Source organism: Euleptes europaea, chromosome 2 (assembly GCF_029931775.1).
Source record: "Euleptes europaea isolate rEulEur1 chromosome 2, rEulEur1.hap1, whole genome shotgun sequence".
Lineage (NCBI taxonomy): Eukaryota > Metazoa > Chordata > Lepidosauria > Squamata > Sphaerodactylidae > Euleptes > Euleptes europaea.
In genome coordinates, this window is record NC_079313.1 from 57414782 (window position 1) to 57431608 (window position 16827).

At 40.7% G+C, this 16827-nt stretch overlaps 1 protein-coding gene across 3 annotated transcripts in view; it reads left to right on the plus strand.

Annotated features, from left to right (window-relative positions):
* Nucleotides 1–16827, plus strand: part of ZZZ3 (zinc finger ZZ-type containing 3) — a 62106-nt gene extending 45279 nt beyond the window's left edge. For 2 of the 3 annotated variants that reach the window (XM_056845597.1, XM_056845596.1), the window contains exons 3-12: nt 738–876; nt 2374–2521; nt 3231–3349; nt 3529–3603; nt 3788–3889; nt 5749–5844; nt 8944–9096; nt 12252–12386; nt 15521–15621; nt 16463–16827. In XM_056845597.1, the coding sequence (XP_056701575.1) occupies nt 738–876; nt 2374–2521; nt 3231–3349; nt 3529–3603; nt 3788–3889; nt 5749–5844; nt 8944–9096; nt 12252–12386; nt 15521–15621; nt 16463–16607 (1213 nt within the window). In that variant the 3' untranslated portion in view covers nt 16608–16827. The remainder of the gene's footprint in view (nt 1–737; nt 877–2373; nt 2522–3230; nt 3350–3528; nt 3604–3787; nt 3890–5748; nt 5845–8943; nt 9097–12251; nt 12387–15520; nt 15622–16462) is intronic. The other variant, XM_056845598.1, reaches the window with a different exon arrangement.

Consider the following 16827-nt stretch of genomic DNA (forward strand, 5'->3'; position numbering starts at 1 on the left):
GGTGACCCCTTTTTGGGGTTTTCATGGCAAGACACTAACAGAGAGGTGGTTTGGCAGTGCCTTCCTCTGCACAGCAACCCTGGACTTCCTTGGTGGTCTCCCATCCAAATACTAACCAGGGCCGACCCTGCTTAGCTTCTGAGATCTGACGAGATCAGGCTAGCCTGGGCCATCCAGGTCAGGGCTCACTAGGCAATATTTTTCATATCTGTCCAGTTTTTGCAGAATAGGGATCATATTTTTTTGATATGGTATACATGTACTTTGCATTTCTTCTTAATCTTGAAGTACTGTTAGAAGGCACGTAATGCCATAACTACAAATTTCTGTTAATCTGCCTGCTTAAGCAGTATGAGTGGGTACATCAGTTGCTTTCTTCCTTTGCTAGGTGACAGCGATATTGATCCAGTATGGTGGATGCATTGTTTATTGTGGCAGGTAGCCAGAAACCTATTCCGCAACATGAGTTAACTCATAGTGTTGTGACTTCTTGTTTAATTCTAACTTTTCTAATTAGCAGGCAACAGTACAAGTTAAGATGAGAGACGCATCTGACTCACATTCTGTTGATGTGTTAAATTTTAATATACCCATTCTTGTGTCAGTTAAATGCTTTGCTTGACTCTTTCAGATAAGTTTACTGGGTATTTTGTGAGCTGGTGCTGAGGGGTTTTTCCCCTTTTTTTGGTTATTGTGAATAGAAATCTGTAGTGAGTTATTTCCCTTTGTCTCTGTAGTTATCAGAGACTGTTACAGACGATTGCGGTACTCGAGGCTCAGCGTACTCAAGCAGTTCAAGATCTTGAGAGTTTAGGGAGACACCAGAGAGAAGCGCTGAAAGATCCCATTGGATTTGTGGAAAGACTCCAAAAGAAGGTATTGCAAGAGGAATTCTTAAGCAGTCATGAGAGATGTTTAATAACTACTAATTTATCTCCTGCAGAAAAGTATTCATAACTAGGGAAGAGGGTATTATCTAAAGTCTATAAGATTCAAACATCTAGGCTTCTTGAATCTGGCATCTGTTCTCCAGCATCTCAAATAGACAGTTTATTCAAAGCTGTGTGCTAAAGGTTACGTTAAATGGCTTTTTTAGATAAGTGCCTGTCAAATTTTATGGGTAGTGGTAATATGGAAAGCTTCAGAGCCTTCCTTCCCTTAATTTCTTCTTTTCCCTTCAATTTACCATTTGGAACTGATTTTCCAGACACCCGTCCTGAATCTTCCCTGGTCAACAGCAGTAGTTGCAGAAGCCTTTTCTGCTGCCAAATAACCAAAATGTAGGATGGCTCCCTAGGGCCAGACTCACTTGATTAGCTCAGCAGCTTCAGTGATTGTTGTGAGCTCATACTGTTCTCAGAAGTGACCAAGGGATGACTGAAGAGTAGAAGAGGCCATTCTTCAGGCTTGACATTATTCCTCCTTCAGTTGCCAGGTTCCTGCAGACCAGGCAGTTATAATTTATGTTTATTCATATATGATCAGATCCTTTAAATTTTAGCTCTAGTTTATATAGACTGCTAGGCTGTGGCACTGAAATAGTGCAGTAAAGGAACAGTTTGAATAGGCACTTTTCTAACAGAGGGTCCTATTTACACTGAAAAAATGTGTGGGAAGTGGGTTGTATCACACTGCTTTACCACACTATTTTAGTACTTCCCCTAGCTGAATGTTTTAACTTGCATTCTGTAACTCAGACCATATACAATTAGGGATTATGTTATTTGTGAATTTATAAAAAATATGTTAAATATTATAGCACTGAGAACTGGTAATCGAATATATCATCCAATCTTGGAAAAGCAACAGTATCAATTTCAAGGCAGTCCATAGATGTGTTTGTGGAACTTGCTGTGATATCAATCAAAGTTGGGGAGGCGGTAGATAACTATTTTAAATAAATGAATGATTAATACAAGGTCATAGAGTATTTTAGAAAAATACCCATGTGTATTTGTTCAGCTGAAGAAGTTCTTGATTAGCTGTGATATGTTCTATCACTATTATTAACTGGTTTTCTCCTGGATTCTTGAGCTTTCTATGTTGGCTTACAGAATTGCATTGAATACAAAATGTGCTTTCTAAATAGTTAACAAAAGGCAGCAAATGGAGAGCAAATTGTGAAATCTGGCTGTAACTCATTTTAAATATTGTCTCCAGTAAGCTGCTGCCATCTGTTCTCCGTCATATTTTATATGCTCTGCTGTGTATTACTCCTGGATAAGTTCCTTGTAAAATGTGCTGATAAGGTACAGTGTGCCTTTTAAGACCTGATGTTACCTTAAAATAGGTCCAAGATTGTGTAACTTTATGTTGTGTAATTAGAAATAGTGCTTTGTGTTTACATTTTTTTCATTGTTCGCATTCTTTCAGGTTGATATAGGGCTTCCATATCCACAGAGAGTTGTTCAGCTGCCAGAGATATCATGGGACCAATATACAACAAGCCTTGGAAATTTTGAGAGAGAATTCAGAAACCGAAAACGTAACAGTAGACGCGCAAAGCTTATTTTTGATAAAGGTAATTAAGTCTTAGTGAGGCATAGTAGCTGTGATCCTGGAGGTCCTCAGTTCAAGCCTCACTTCTGCAATAAACTCATGGAGGAATCTACTTTGTCAAAGTACTCCTACATCATGGAGAAACAGAAGGCTGTCTATGATGGGCACAAATACAGCTTGTGGTCATGATCAGACACTTGACTCAATTAATCCCATCCCATCCCTCATGCAGACTGTGAACAAAGGCATCTGGGTTTTGGAAACCTTCAGTGAAGTGCCAGTTTGTTTTGACCTTCAAATGAGTGCTTGACCAAATTGGTGTTTTATCCCACCCACAAACTGGAGATCTAAGAATAAACCAAGGTTTTGAATTCCGGTCAGGTAGGGAACCCAGTTTGCCCAGGTGCTTGCACTTGGATAGTACAGCCAGTTGGAGCTTGATTCAAGCCTTCCCAAACCTGCAAGGATAGCAACTGCCGTGTTTTTGCTCATCATAAACAAGCATCTCCTTTTCTTTCTTTTCTTAATGCAGCATCAGTCCCAAATGTGCAATATGGTGGTAACAATAATAATGACACATCTTACAGGACTATTTTAAGGACTATAAGATAATACTTATATACCACTTTGTACACAGAAAGTTCTGCATAAATGTTGCCACTTATTATTAAAGAAAAATTGGTAGTCCAAAAAATAGTGTAACAATGTGTAATTACTTCTGTTACATTTAGTGGGTTTACCTACAAGACCAAAAAGTCCTTTGGATCACAGAAAGGACGGAGAGGCCACTGCATACTCTGTATTGCCTTTTAGTGATTGTCCAGAAGCTTCAACAAACAACCGTCCACAGGTAAGTATTATCAACTACAAAAATGCATGTAAACAAAGCTTTAGTTTTCAAATGCCTATTCACAAAAACATTTAATTCATTAGGTTTTAATTAATATTTGAGAAAGTTTGCATTATGATTTGGGTGGTCGAATATATACCAGCTTGTTTTCTTAAACTCTTATTCTGTGTTTATTTAAGCAGATGATAAGAGGGCGACTTTGTGATGAGACCAAACCTGAAACATTTAACCAGCTGTGGACTATAGAAGAACAGGTAATAGGAAACTAGAATAACAGTAAATTATATTCACTACAATGCTATTAAATGGTAGTAGTACAATCTGGTAACAGTAGTTTGCTTTTGGCATTGGGGTTACCTTTTTTCCTCTTTAATGATGAACCTAGAGAGTTTTTTGAAAGGGCATTGATTTTTATTACTTGCTTTGTGATCATTTTAGAAAAAACTTGAACAGTTGCTCTTGAAGTATCCTCCAGAGGAAGTAGAGTCTCGGCGGTGGCAGAAGATTGCAGATGAACTGGGAAACAGAACTGCAAAGCAGGTAACGGAGATGTGTTCTTTCTCATAGAGCTTTGAATGTGTCATTTTTGGCTTTTTCAGGGAGATGGGTGGAGCTGCTTTTATATGAACTTTACCAGTGGAATCATTTTGTAGCTTTCTTTTTTTTACTTTAAAATATTAAAAAAAGAAAAGCGATTGCTCATTTACTTAATTTATACTCCGAATTTCTCATTGAGATTCAATGAAAGTTACAAAATATAGAAAACAATTCATTCAAACTGTGCAAAACATCCAGGAACAATGAAGGAGGACTAGGATTACAGAAATCAGGAAACAATGCAAACAGACAAAGGTCTAATGCATGACATACAGTAAATAATGCAGATAGTGGATTACAAACCATATTACAATAACATATTAAGATGTTACGTTTTTAAAAACTATATGATCAAAAATATTTCAGAACTTAAATATTTGAAACAGTTCCTGTGTTCTAAAAAAAGAATTGCCATGTATTCTTGCTTTGCAGAGTTTTGCTAAGCAAGTCATTTTAAGGTTAGTCTTAGAAACTTGAAATTTTTCCATCTGCTTTCCTAAGTATCATCCAATCCATATAATCTTTTACTAGGCTTTTTGATTATTCTAACAATTCCACAAAAGTCTATGATATTTTTTTCGCTACCCCACATATTAAAATGAATGTGGTGATAATCAGCTCATCTCATGCCATATTTCCATCATAATCTGGAAATGAGTAGTCTTTCTGAAATTGGAATGATATCCCATATAAAAAGCCCACTGAGAAACTGTTATGTGATTCCAGTATTGTTAGGTAAGATGTTCCATAGCAAATACATTTCTCCATGAATTACTCAAATGATTTCAACACTCCAATAAGCTCTGCTTGTGTGGAATATGCATACCCAAAAGTGTCTGATTTGTAAGAAATGGTGTCCAAAAATTAATCTATACGTATGTCATTGGAAGGTGTTGAACTCTTCCTAGAGTAGAAATGCATGTAACACCATTTCTAGCCTAGATTGGGAAATGCCCCAGTTGTCCCCTTTGATTTAAAGTTAGTTCTGCCAGAGAAATTGGTATAAATAAAGATGGACTTGGAACATGTCTCCTAATTTGAAGGCCACATCTAATTTCCCCCCCAAATATATCTTTAGGAATACCATGATCTTTACCCTATGTCTTCTGTCCTTCATAATGTCCAAGGACAACCAATAACATTGATGTGGCTACTCTGTAGAATTCAGTTATATGGAGCCTCCCAGTTCTTCTTTCTCTTTTCCCCACTTGTAATATTTTATATATTCTATTAACTTTCTAACAACAATAAATCAGTTCAGTAGTTGATTCTGATACCTTTGCATAAATGCTGGAGTAATACTTTTAAAGGAAGGTTAAGGAGAATACTCATCTTACAAATATTCAAATAACAGTTATTTTGCCATATCTTTAAAGTGTTATCCAAGGCAATTAAGCCACCATGCAACTTGGCCAGAGTTTTCCCAGGGAGAGGCTGCTGTGGGAGGGAGAGTCAAGGGCAGATAAAGGTAGGTTGGCTAGTGGGTGAGTAGGAAGCAGAAAAAGGGGAAAGGGGATGGGGGCTTTCAGGAAAGGGAACCAAGAAATGAGGGGGAAATTAAATATCTCCTGTGAGTCCTTGCAGGTTTCTCCCCCTTTGTGTGTATTAAAAAAATGATAGCCACCATAGACAGTATACATTTGATGAAGCTTTGGATAATATTCCCAAGTGTTCCCAAGTATTCTCTCTCCACTTCCCTCCCGTCCCCCCCTTATAATACAAATCTTAGACTTGTAGTTTGGAATTTTAGTCACTGTACAGGTATCATAAGCATATATATTTGCTTGTTTTTCTTACTCCAGGTGGCCAGCAGAGTACAAAAGTATTTCATAAAACTGACTAAAGCTGGTATTCCAGTTCCAGGAAGAACTCCAAACTTGTATTTGTACTCCAAAAAAGTAAGTACACAAAGTTGCACTATTGCGTCTGGCTTAAAGATGCAGATGGATTTGGAAAAACTTGGTTGTCCTTTAGTGTGGTACTAAGACACATTTTTTACTTACATTCTTGTCACAGCACTATGTTTTCAGGATTATTTGAACCAAGAATTCCCCCCCCTTTCCGTGTGTATTAAAATAATGTGACACAGGCTTTATTACAATGCCTATGGCATGTGTGTAATTTATTGTACAGGGTGGTGTAATATTTATTACTGAGGCACAGGAGTACAAAAGAAGCTATGGATTTATTTATTTCCTCAGTAGTGTTTAACTCATGTTTAAAACAGCAGTTCGTTGGATGGGTCTATAACAACGCAGCAGCTTCAGTGTTTGCTGTGGTGAATGGTTTCTTTCTCAGAGAAATACTGTTACAAAAAGGCTTATGTACTGTTTAACCAAATTCCTTCAGAGGTTAGAGCTACATTTTTTTCTGACTGACAGCTGTTTTAGTTAAACCCCATATGGCAGAACCAACTTTAAGAGTTGATCAAATCAGCTAGACATTCCGGTCATCCTTGAAGATAGATCCCCTTACAATTAAGAACACTGTTCTCTAGCACTTGAGCAATTAACCAGTTTGCTCCCTCTGAGCCAGAACTCCAAACCCACTGATCCCCTCTGCAGACAGACTCTTTCTGTCTGTGAGCAGCAACTGTTGCAGTTGACAGATAGCTTCCAGTTTTCTCCCTCCCAATTGGCATGCTAACATTATCTCCTTCCTGATTGGTTGTTACTAAGGCTCTGCCAATTCGATGCTCGTGGTACATCACACAAAGGGCAGGACAGCCACCTGTCCTTTACAATTATCCTGAACATCTGTCTATAAACAAGTTTCTCTTGGTGTTCATTTTAATGTGATAACTTATTCTTGACTAGAAAGCATTAGCAGTGGTGGCATATTGGCTAAAAAGATACACCTTGATCTCTGTAAGTACCTCATGTTTGTAGGTATGCTTTTTTTGTCCTGGTTTCAACCTACATGATTTTGTGCCCATAATATGTATAGTGTAATACAGTATTTGGACTAAGATTGGGGAGATCTGAGTTCAGATTCCTGCTTAGTCATTACGTTCACTGGGTGAGCTTGGACCACCTACTTACTCTACTTATGCAAGTATAAGCTCCTAAACCCTCAAGAGTGACTTTTCAAGGGGTACAGGAGGCCACAGCTAGAGGTGGAGGTGGACAAAGATTCGTTTTTGGGATCCAACACATTGTTTTGAAGCAATATAATATTTAAAAATTTATACAAATACTAAGGCAGAGGGAAGAAATATTTCATTTTTTTCAAACTGTTGCCTCAAAATAGTGTGCACACCTTTGCCATAACCTGGAAGATAGCAGCAGCAGGTGTTCCTAATTCCCACTGCTTTTGCTGCTGTTGTGTCAGAGGTCAGGGCAGCTGGCTAATGAACACTTGCACAGCAGAAGGAAAGCAGATGTGTTTCCCTCTGGTAACCGTGTCACAGCTGTTGAATGTTTTGTAAACTCGTCAAAGAATAATTGGTTTTTCTGAATCTTAAGTATGTTTACATTCCAGTTTTTCTGTGAAACATTGATGCATCTGGATCCATGTTTGTAACTAATTGTACCTCCTTCAGGTAGCAAGACAATTACATATATTTTACTAGTACTCTAGTCCATCATCCATACTCATGATTCCTTTCACAGGCTCCTCCCATTTAATCTCTACTTTTTTGTATTCTTCTTTAAATTTTGCTAGTAAGCCCTGTGAGCAATGGCAATAGTAAATAATTGTTCTCCGCTTCTCATGCTTAGTGCTGCTACAGTATATATAAAAATGTGTATTGTTGCTTGTAAAGATTTGAGGGTTTCAAAACATTTAAATAATCACTATTTATCATAAATTATAATAGGAACAGTAAAATTACTCAAAATGTAATTTTTGCTTGAAATTACAAAATGCATCTAAACAGTACAAAACATTTCTGGGAATTTTGAAAGCTACTTTAATCTATCAGAACGCTGATCTGAAAACTTATCAGGTAGAAACATTGAGCCAATTATAAATATTGAGTAGAAACTCAGTACTAAATATACTTTTCTGTTATAAATGACTAATGCTTTCCCAGAGTATTTTCTGATGAATAAGAATATAATGGCTACATGGCTTTAAGTGAAACACTAAATGTAGGCATTTGATACTATTCTATTCTAAAGCCTGGAAAACATCTGGGATTTGCATGGTTTTTTCATATGTTAACAATTCTTTGAAAAATGATATGATTTAAATACAGCGTAAATATTGTAAAGGCTTTGTATAATCTTTTGAAACTGAATCTATGAGTCTGTATAAACACACTGAGCAAAAGCCACTTTTTATTTTGCGTGTTATTAGTGTTTCTATGCAGTCAACTGAACATGGACATTTAGTTTCCATCTCCTAAAGAATGACATCCTTTGCTTATGAAAAGTTCTGGGCCCTTACTTGAAAAATAAGTAATCTTCCATTGGGTCTTTACTTGTTTGTAAAGAGAGCTAAACTAAATTCCTGAATATCACAATTGCTTATAGCAGGTACAAATTCTGTCTTAAGAAAGCCATGTAGATTTTGGCATATAAAGGCTTTAATTGCAGACAGCTACCTTGTTCAGACATCACAATAAACCCCTGTTCTTCACTGCCATAATCATGGCTTGTTTGCCATGCTCCCCCCCAAAAAAATCAGGCAGATGATGATTGAAAGCTTTCTTGTTGAATAAGCTATCAAACTTCAACTTGCCATGATGTCTGAATGCAAGTGCCAAGGCAAATTGCCACTTGTTTCTTCTTCGTAAACTGAGAACTGCAGTTAAACCATTGTTTGGAATTAACCTTTTCCTTCATAATTTGAAGCATCCTGCTTTCAGAGTACATCTATACTGCCATATTTTCTGCACAGAAAATGTTCTCAAGTTAAAAATTAGAAACAGTTCTTACTATTATAAAGAAGCAAATCCATTAAGGAAAAAATAGCATGTAGCTTGGTCTTCAGAGTGCAAAAATTGTGGCTGGTTTCTTGTTATTGTTTGACAAACATATGTATTCTCTTTGCAGTCATCAAGTAGACGGCAACATCCCCTGAACAAACATCTCTTCAAGCCCTCAACTTTCATGACGTCCCATGAACCCCCTGTGTATATGGATGAGGATGACGACAGGTCTAGTTTTCACAGCCACATGGGCAATACAGCTGAGGAAGATGTATCGGTATGTTTTATAGCATTGCATTCCAAGTAGGTGATTGAGAATATGTATGGTAGTGTAGAAAATTGTACAAATCTATGGTGTACAAGTCTGTGGTGAGACCACACTTGGAATACTGTGTACAGTTCTGGTCACCACACCTAAAAAAGGATATTACAGAGCTTGAGAAGGTGCAGAAAAGAGCAACCAAAATGATTAGGGGACTAGAGCAACTGTCCTATGGGGAGCGGTTAAGACGCTTAGGGCTGTTTAGCTTGGAAAGAAGGCAGCTGAGGGGAGACATGATAGAGGTCTATAAAATTATGCATGGTTTGGAGAGAGTGGACAGGGAGAAGTTTTTCTCCCTCTCCCATAATACTAGAACACAGGGTCATCTGCTAAAGCTGGAGGGTGAGAGATTCAAAACTGATAAAAGGAAGTATTTTTTCACACAACGCATAGTTAAATTGTGGAACTCCCTGCCCCGGAATGTGGTGATGACTGCCAGCTTGGAGGACTTTAAGAGGGGAGTGGACATATTCATGGAGGAGAGGGGTATTCATGGCTGTTAGTTAGAATAGATATTAGTCATGCTGCATACCTATTCTCTCTAGTATCAGAGGAGCATGGTGCTGCTGCACTCGTCTTGTTAGTGGCTTCCTAGAGGCACCTGGTTGGCCACTGTGTGAACAGACTTCTGGACTTGATGGGCCTTGGTGTGATCCAGCAGGGCCTTTCTTATGTTCTTAAAATTCAGGCATGGGCAAGGAATACCATTTCATAGATTACAGGAAATTTGCCTTCTGTCACCCTGTCCTAAACCATTTCAACCATCGTACCTTTAAACTTGCTTATCAAGTCCCATCCAGACACAAGCAATTCTCAGGCATCTATGCCACCATTCATTGTCCATTCGATCACAACATTTTGATCAGTTATTAAGAGTCTTCTTCCCCCTCAAACTGCTGGTTATTTGCGCATGGTCATAGACTCGATCAATGGGGAAACTCTAACTTCCACTGGATAGCAGAAAAGAGTTTATGAAGACCATGAAAGTAGGCTGTTCTACAAAATCAACCTGGTTGATATTTCTGGCATAATCTCAAGGTTCTTTCATTGCTGTGACAGGCATGGCTCCATGGGCAAGGGGTGTAAGCTGCAACAACTAGAAGTTGTCAAACACAGAGTGTGGGGAAAATATACTTTTGGAAAAAGAGGCTTAGACCAGCCTTCTCAACATTTCTCAGGGATTGATTCAGGTCCTGGGCAGCCCATTCCTGAGCCTTGCAGTGGCCAGGACAGCTTAGCCAAAGAGGTTTCACGGCCACCACAAGGCTTTAGAAAGCCTTTTTTAAAAACAGAAAAGGGGGGGAATAGCCCACAGAGAAAAGCGAGGCTGCACCAGCAAAAACCTGGCACAGCACCGCTGAGGCTTGAGGGGGGCATTCCTGGCCTGAAAGGGGTCAGGAAGCTGCCTACTGGCAGCTCTGCCCTCTGGAATGCCCCTTGGGACGCCAGCGTATGGACTTGTGCCAGCAGGATGCCGGTGGGAGGCCAAGCCAGCATCCCAGGGCCGCACTGCTGTGGCAGTCCAGGGAGGCCAGCATGAGTGCCCCAATGCCACCGTCCGTGCAGCATGCCAATGTTGGCGGTGCAAGTAGCACGGCTGCCGGCACGTGCAGACGCTGGTGCAGCTACTTGCATGCCTCCTGAGGACTTTCGGCCCAGAACCTCAGGAAAGGGCTGTTAGACCGTTAGACTAGAGGCAGTGAGATGTTATTCTTCCTTTCACTGAACAGACTTATGGCCCACCCTCACAGAAGCTTCAGATGCTAATAAGATTTGAGTGCACAGTGTGATGAGTACACAGACAGTAGCCAATTACATAGATTTCACACAGAGCTCATTCAGCACCCCCAGATAGTCCATGCACCGCCTGAGATACTTCATGGTTCAGTCATTTTTTGCTCCATTATTCTCTATGGGGAATAGTGGGGGAGGGGCTGGGGATGTTTGTAAACATACTGGTACCAGAATTGCAGGAGAGCTGCTGATGCCTGTTCTTTTAATAACCCCACATTCCAAGTCAATTAGACCAAGCGGTCCAGTTCTATGGGTCCCTGAACAAGGTGCCCTCAGCCATCCTCCAGTGTTTCCTATAGAAGAAAAAAATAATGTAAAATGTGAGAATCTACTCCGAATGCCATTGCTAGGCACTTCTTGCCCAACCAGCATAAAACCTGAGTCTCAACCTATGTAAAATGTGAGAATCTCAACCTACATAAAATGCAAGAATCATAATGAAAATGTGAGAATCCATCAAAAAAAATCACAGTGAAGAAAGAACTTCTAATAACTTTAAAAAACAACAACAGAAACACTTGAAACTGACAGAACCTTACCTAAAGCCAATGCCAAGCCCTGGGAGACATAGAAACACGGTGATGGGGGGACCAGTCCTGGGAGCCTGCAAACGCTGGCTCCCAATATTCCCAGTTAATTCTGAACAATTCAATGATTTTTGGTACCCATTTTTCAGTGTCCCAGCTAATGTTTCTTTGCTGCTGTCACACTACTTCATAGATCTTCCAGTAGGCTCTCTATAACATGTTCTGTCAAATTCAGTACACTTTTTAACCAGCATCTTTCTAGAAGTTTTCTGACACTTTATATCACCCTAGCTCCATAGTAAACCGCAGGGTTGTCTTCCGCCCCAAGGGCAGAAGGAGCAATCTTGTCAACTGCTTCAAGGAATTTCATGTTCCAAGCTTCCATTGCAACCTCAACAGAGCATGTGTTTAGAATCCTAAAAATCCCCCACAGCATTCTGGAATTGAGTAGGACCCATGAGCCCATTGTGGGCAGACCATTTTAACTGCCTCCCTTGGGGCAAGTTGGAGCCATATTCAACCTTGCCTTGAGTAGATAGTGGTCAGGCCATGGTTCATAAGAAAATAACATTTTCCTCTGACATCTATTGTTCTTGTTCAGAAAGAAACAAACCTAATAGAACTTCTATTAAAGAGCAGAGTACAGACATTTTTTCCCCTATGTATGTTTTGAGACAGCTAGCTTACTGTAAAGCGTCAAATATTAATTTGTGGATCCCATTTACCATAGGGGCTAGAATTAGTTTTATTTTCAGCTTATTTTAATCTCTCTTTTAAAAAAAATAACAGGATGAAGAAAGTATTCCTTTAGTATATCGAGAATTACCAGAATACAAAGAGCTGCTTAAGCTAAAAAAATTGAAGAAAAAGAAGCTGCAGCAAATGCATGCAGAAAGTGGCTTTGTGCAGCACATAGGCTTCAAGGTAAGTACAGAACTGGACCCCCAAGTCTTGACCATCAGTTTCCAGAAAATAAAAGTGGTCACTACAATAGTAGTTTCATTCTGTCTTCTAGTTTACTTACAAGTGGGAACCCGCAAGGACTTGCGGGAAGCATGTCATTTCCCTTTCCACCATCTCCTCTTTCCCTGCCCTAAAAGTCCCTTTTGCCTGCTTCCTTCTCTTCTTCCCACCCAGCAGCCAACCAACCTTTCTCAGCAGAAGAGAATCACACAGGCACGGTCCTCTTCCTGTCTCTTTGGGGGTCTTAAAAGTGTAACGAGGGAAGGGAATACTTTTCTGCCTTGGCAGTGTTCTTATCTTTGGGTTATCTGGCTTGGGGGCTTTCATTACCTACACACAGTTTCCTGTTGGAGAGTGTAATGTAGGCCTTGGTTCAAGCTAATATTTATAAGGATCTGAACCTGACTATAAATCGAGTGAGGCTTTTCAGATTAGAAGGACATGCATTTGAAAATTTTGAACATCACAGATTTAGTGGTTAGAGTGTCCATCTAGAGCTTCGGAAACCTTGGTTCAAACTAGGGCTGTCAGTTCGGTTCATCCGAACCGAACAAACATCTGAATTTCCCCCCGATTTGGGGGTTTTCAGTTCGGATGGAACTGAACTCAAAAAAGGCGGGAAAAGGACGCACCGAATTCGGCAATTTCAGCGATCGCCGGATAAATTCGGCAGGTTCAGCGTTCCCCGAACCTGCCTTTTCCCGCCTTTAAAGACCCCCCCGCCCGGTTTCCTGGGAGCCCCAGGAAACCGGGCGGGGGGGTCTTTAAACTGCTCCACGCTGCGTGGGGCAGTTTAAAGACCCCCCCCCACTGGGTTTCAAGGGACTCCCGGGAAGGGGGGCGGTGGGGGTTTAAAGTGCTCCAAGCTGCCTGGGCAGGCAGCACGGAGCAGTTTAAACCCCCCCCCCGCTTCCTGGGAGTCCCGGGAAACTGGGCAGGAGGGGGTTAAACTGCTCTGCACTGCCTGGGCAGGCAGCGCGGAGCAGTTTAAAGACCCCCCCGCCCGGTTTACTGGAACCAAATTTAAACCAAATTTGTTCAGGAATGCCGAATTTCCCGTCGAATTTGGCATTCCGAACGGGGGGGTTCGGAATTTGGCCGAACCGGACCTAGGTCAAGCCAAATTCAGCCGAATCCGAACCGTCCCAAAAAAATTTTTTCTACAGCCCTAGTTCAAACCCCACTCAGCCATGAAGCTCATTGCATGACCTTGAGCCAGACAGTCTTTCAGCGTAATTTACTTTGTGCTGTGATGATACTGTGGAAGAGGGGAAGACCTAGTATGTTGTCCTGAGGTACTCGGAGGAAGGGTGGGATAAATATGTGACATAGATAATGTTCATATTGAAAGCTAATTCATGCAATTCATAAAAATGTCTAAAGGATCTTTTGTTGGACTATTTATGTATGTATTTATTTAAAAGATTTCTATGCTGTATAATCTGAGTCCTGCTTGAGGCGCCTTCCAATTTAAAATAATAAGTTAACAATATCAATCATTAAAAACAGTCATAGACCATCACAGCTCTTCAAAATTTACCTCTAAAACCCTTAGTATTAAGCTCTACCCACAGGTTTATATAAATAGTAAAAAAAGTTGTTTGCACTCTTTGGAAACTATATATCCTACCCTTTTTAAAATTATTGACCTACCGATGTTCTCAGCAGCGTCTGACGGATTCTCCAGGCCGCTGCACAAAACCTAGCCGTTCCTACTGTAACCTGTGGATTTTTGTGTATAAGCAACATTTTAGTGTACTCCTGACCTGGACAGAGAGCAGCGCAGTAGAACGTGCTCTGTTGTTTCAGTTTCCTTTAGAGCACAGGGACATACCCTCTCCTCCAGGGGAACCTTTCTGTATCTCCCATCCACAACCGCCGAGGGAAGAGCTTGGCATCTGGCAAGGGTGAATGCTCTCCTAAATCTGAAGATGTCTAATTGGGAGAGGTAGGCAGCAGGAGCAGCTACGTAGCTGGACTGTTCTGCTGATAGAGAAGTCGGTGCCTTCTCTAGATCTTTTTGGCGCTCCGTATCCAGTATCCTTTGTTTCATAGCTTGAAGTTAACAATATAAAAAAAAAATAACAAGCTGTTAAAGAAAAACCAAGAGACGTAAACAGCATAAAACTATCCTTAAAATAGACTTCAGACCATTTAAAAAGCCGGAAAGATAAAACCCCTCATTAAAAGCCTGAGTAAAAGAAAGTTGACCAGGTGCTAGGCAAGCCTCAAGTGGGAGGGCATTCCAAAGACAAGGTGCCACCATAGAAAATGCCATATCTCTGGCCGCTACCTGCCTCACCTCTGAAGGCAGGAGCACAGAGAGCAGGGCTTGAGAAGTAAACTGGCAGTCAGGATGAAATGGGAGAACGTTGTCCTTCAGGTACCCTGGTCCTAAGCCATTTAGTGTCTTAAAGATAAGAACCAGCACTTTGAATTGTGCCCAGAAACAGATGGGTACCATCAGCTTGATGGTGATGTGAAAATAGCCTGGCTTCCACATTTTCAACCAACTGAAGTTTCCAGACCATTTTCAAAGGCAGCCCTACGTAAAGCACATTACAGTAATATTACTTGGTTGTGCCACAGAGACCTGAGCCTCCAACTGTAGGCCAGGACCCAGTATTACTCCAAGCTACAAACCTGCTACTTCAGGGGGAGGGCAGGCCCCTCCAGGATAGGCTGACCACAAGTAGCATTGCCCAACAGCACCTCAGTCTTGTTTGGAGTGAGCTTCAGTGTATTGGTCCTTACTCATCCCATTACCTTCTCTATTTGGGACTTTCACAGACCCACCTGACTCAGGTGTTAAAGAGAAATCAGACAGAAATGTTAGGGAAATCAAGAGAGGAAAACAACCTTTATGCCACAGGCAAAAATTTTTTTGTTCTAATCTTCCCCTTTTTCTCCCCCCAAAAATATTTAGTTTGTGAGTCCTCATGGTGTTGAGGCTCAGAAGAATTTCCCTCAGGTGAATCCATTAATATCTGTTGTCACGTTATCATCTGTAGTGAGTTGACCTGAGATACCTTTTAGCTTTCTAATTTACCTTTGAAAATCTTTTCCTGAGTATAGTTTTGCTGATTTTTTTCCAGTGTGATAACTGTGGAACTGAACCCATCCAAGGAATTCGGTGGCACTGCCAAGACTGCCCTTCAGAAATGTCTTTGGATTTCTGTGATTCTTGTTCTGACTGGTAAGCAGTACACATGGATGACTGTCACTGGCAAGTGCTTGGCTTTAGGAAGGCCTAATCACAGCGTGGTCCCTGACCTGGATGGCCCAGGCTAGCCTGATCTCGTCAGATCTTGGAAGCTAAGCAGGGTCAGCCCTGGTTAGTATTTGGATGGAAGACCACCAAGGAAGACCAGGGTTGCTGCGCAGAGGAAGGCACTGGTAAACCACCTCTGTTAGTCTCTTTCCATGAAAACCCCAAAAAGGGGTCCCCATAAGTCGGCTGCAAATTGACGGCACTTTACACACACACAATCACAGTGTGGATTCTTTTCATATCACCAGTGTATATCAAAAGGCCATCTAACTACTCTGTATGTAAAAGGAAGCATCTGATATTATGAGCATAGATACCAACAATGATCTTCTGCAGAGAAAATACATTTTTAGACATAAGCACTAAAATATTGTAATATGTGACAAATAATTCTTTTCTGCCCATGTATTTAAAAAATGTGTTTTCTGTGAGTTAACACTAATAAAAATAATTATCTTTGACAGTAGAAAAGAGCAAGAGTCCAGTAGCACCTTAAAGACTAAAAAATTTTCTGGCAGGGAGTGAGCTTTTATGAGTCACAGCTCACTTCTTCAGATACAACTAGAATGTGAGTCCATCTATCCTTAGGATAGCTGTATCTGAAGTGAGCTGTGACTCACGAAAGCTCATACCCTGCCAGAGATTTTGTTAGTCTTTAAGGTGCTACTGTACTCTTGTTCTTTTCTACTGCTGCAGACAGACTAACGTGGCTACCCATTGCGATCTATCTTTGACAAATAATTATCTTTTTCCGTTTCCCTTTCAGTCTCCATGAAACAGAGATTCACAAGGAAAATCACCGATTGGAGCCTATTTACAGATCAGAGATGTTCTTAGACAGAGACTACTGCATGTCCCAAGGTGCCAGTTATAATTACCTTGACCCCAACTACTTTCCTGCAAATAGATGACATGGGAAGCAAATGGCAACTTGAAAGCTTAGGATCCTCTTTGAAAACCGACCGTGGTGCTGCTGCTGATTCAGTGCCCACCTTGGAAAGACGCTTGCTTCCCTATGGAGGAACGTCACTCATAGCATGAGAGCTTCCCAGGCACCCTCATCACACTATTGCTCTCTGATCCGTCATGATTCTAGATCACTGAACAGAGGCTGAACATTCCGGGGTGCGG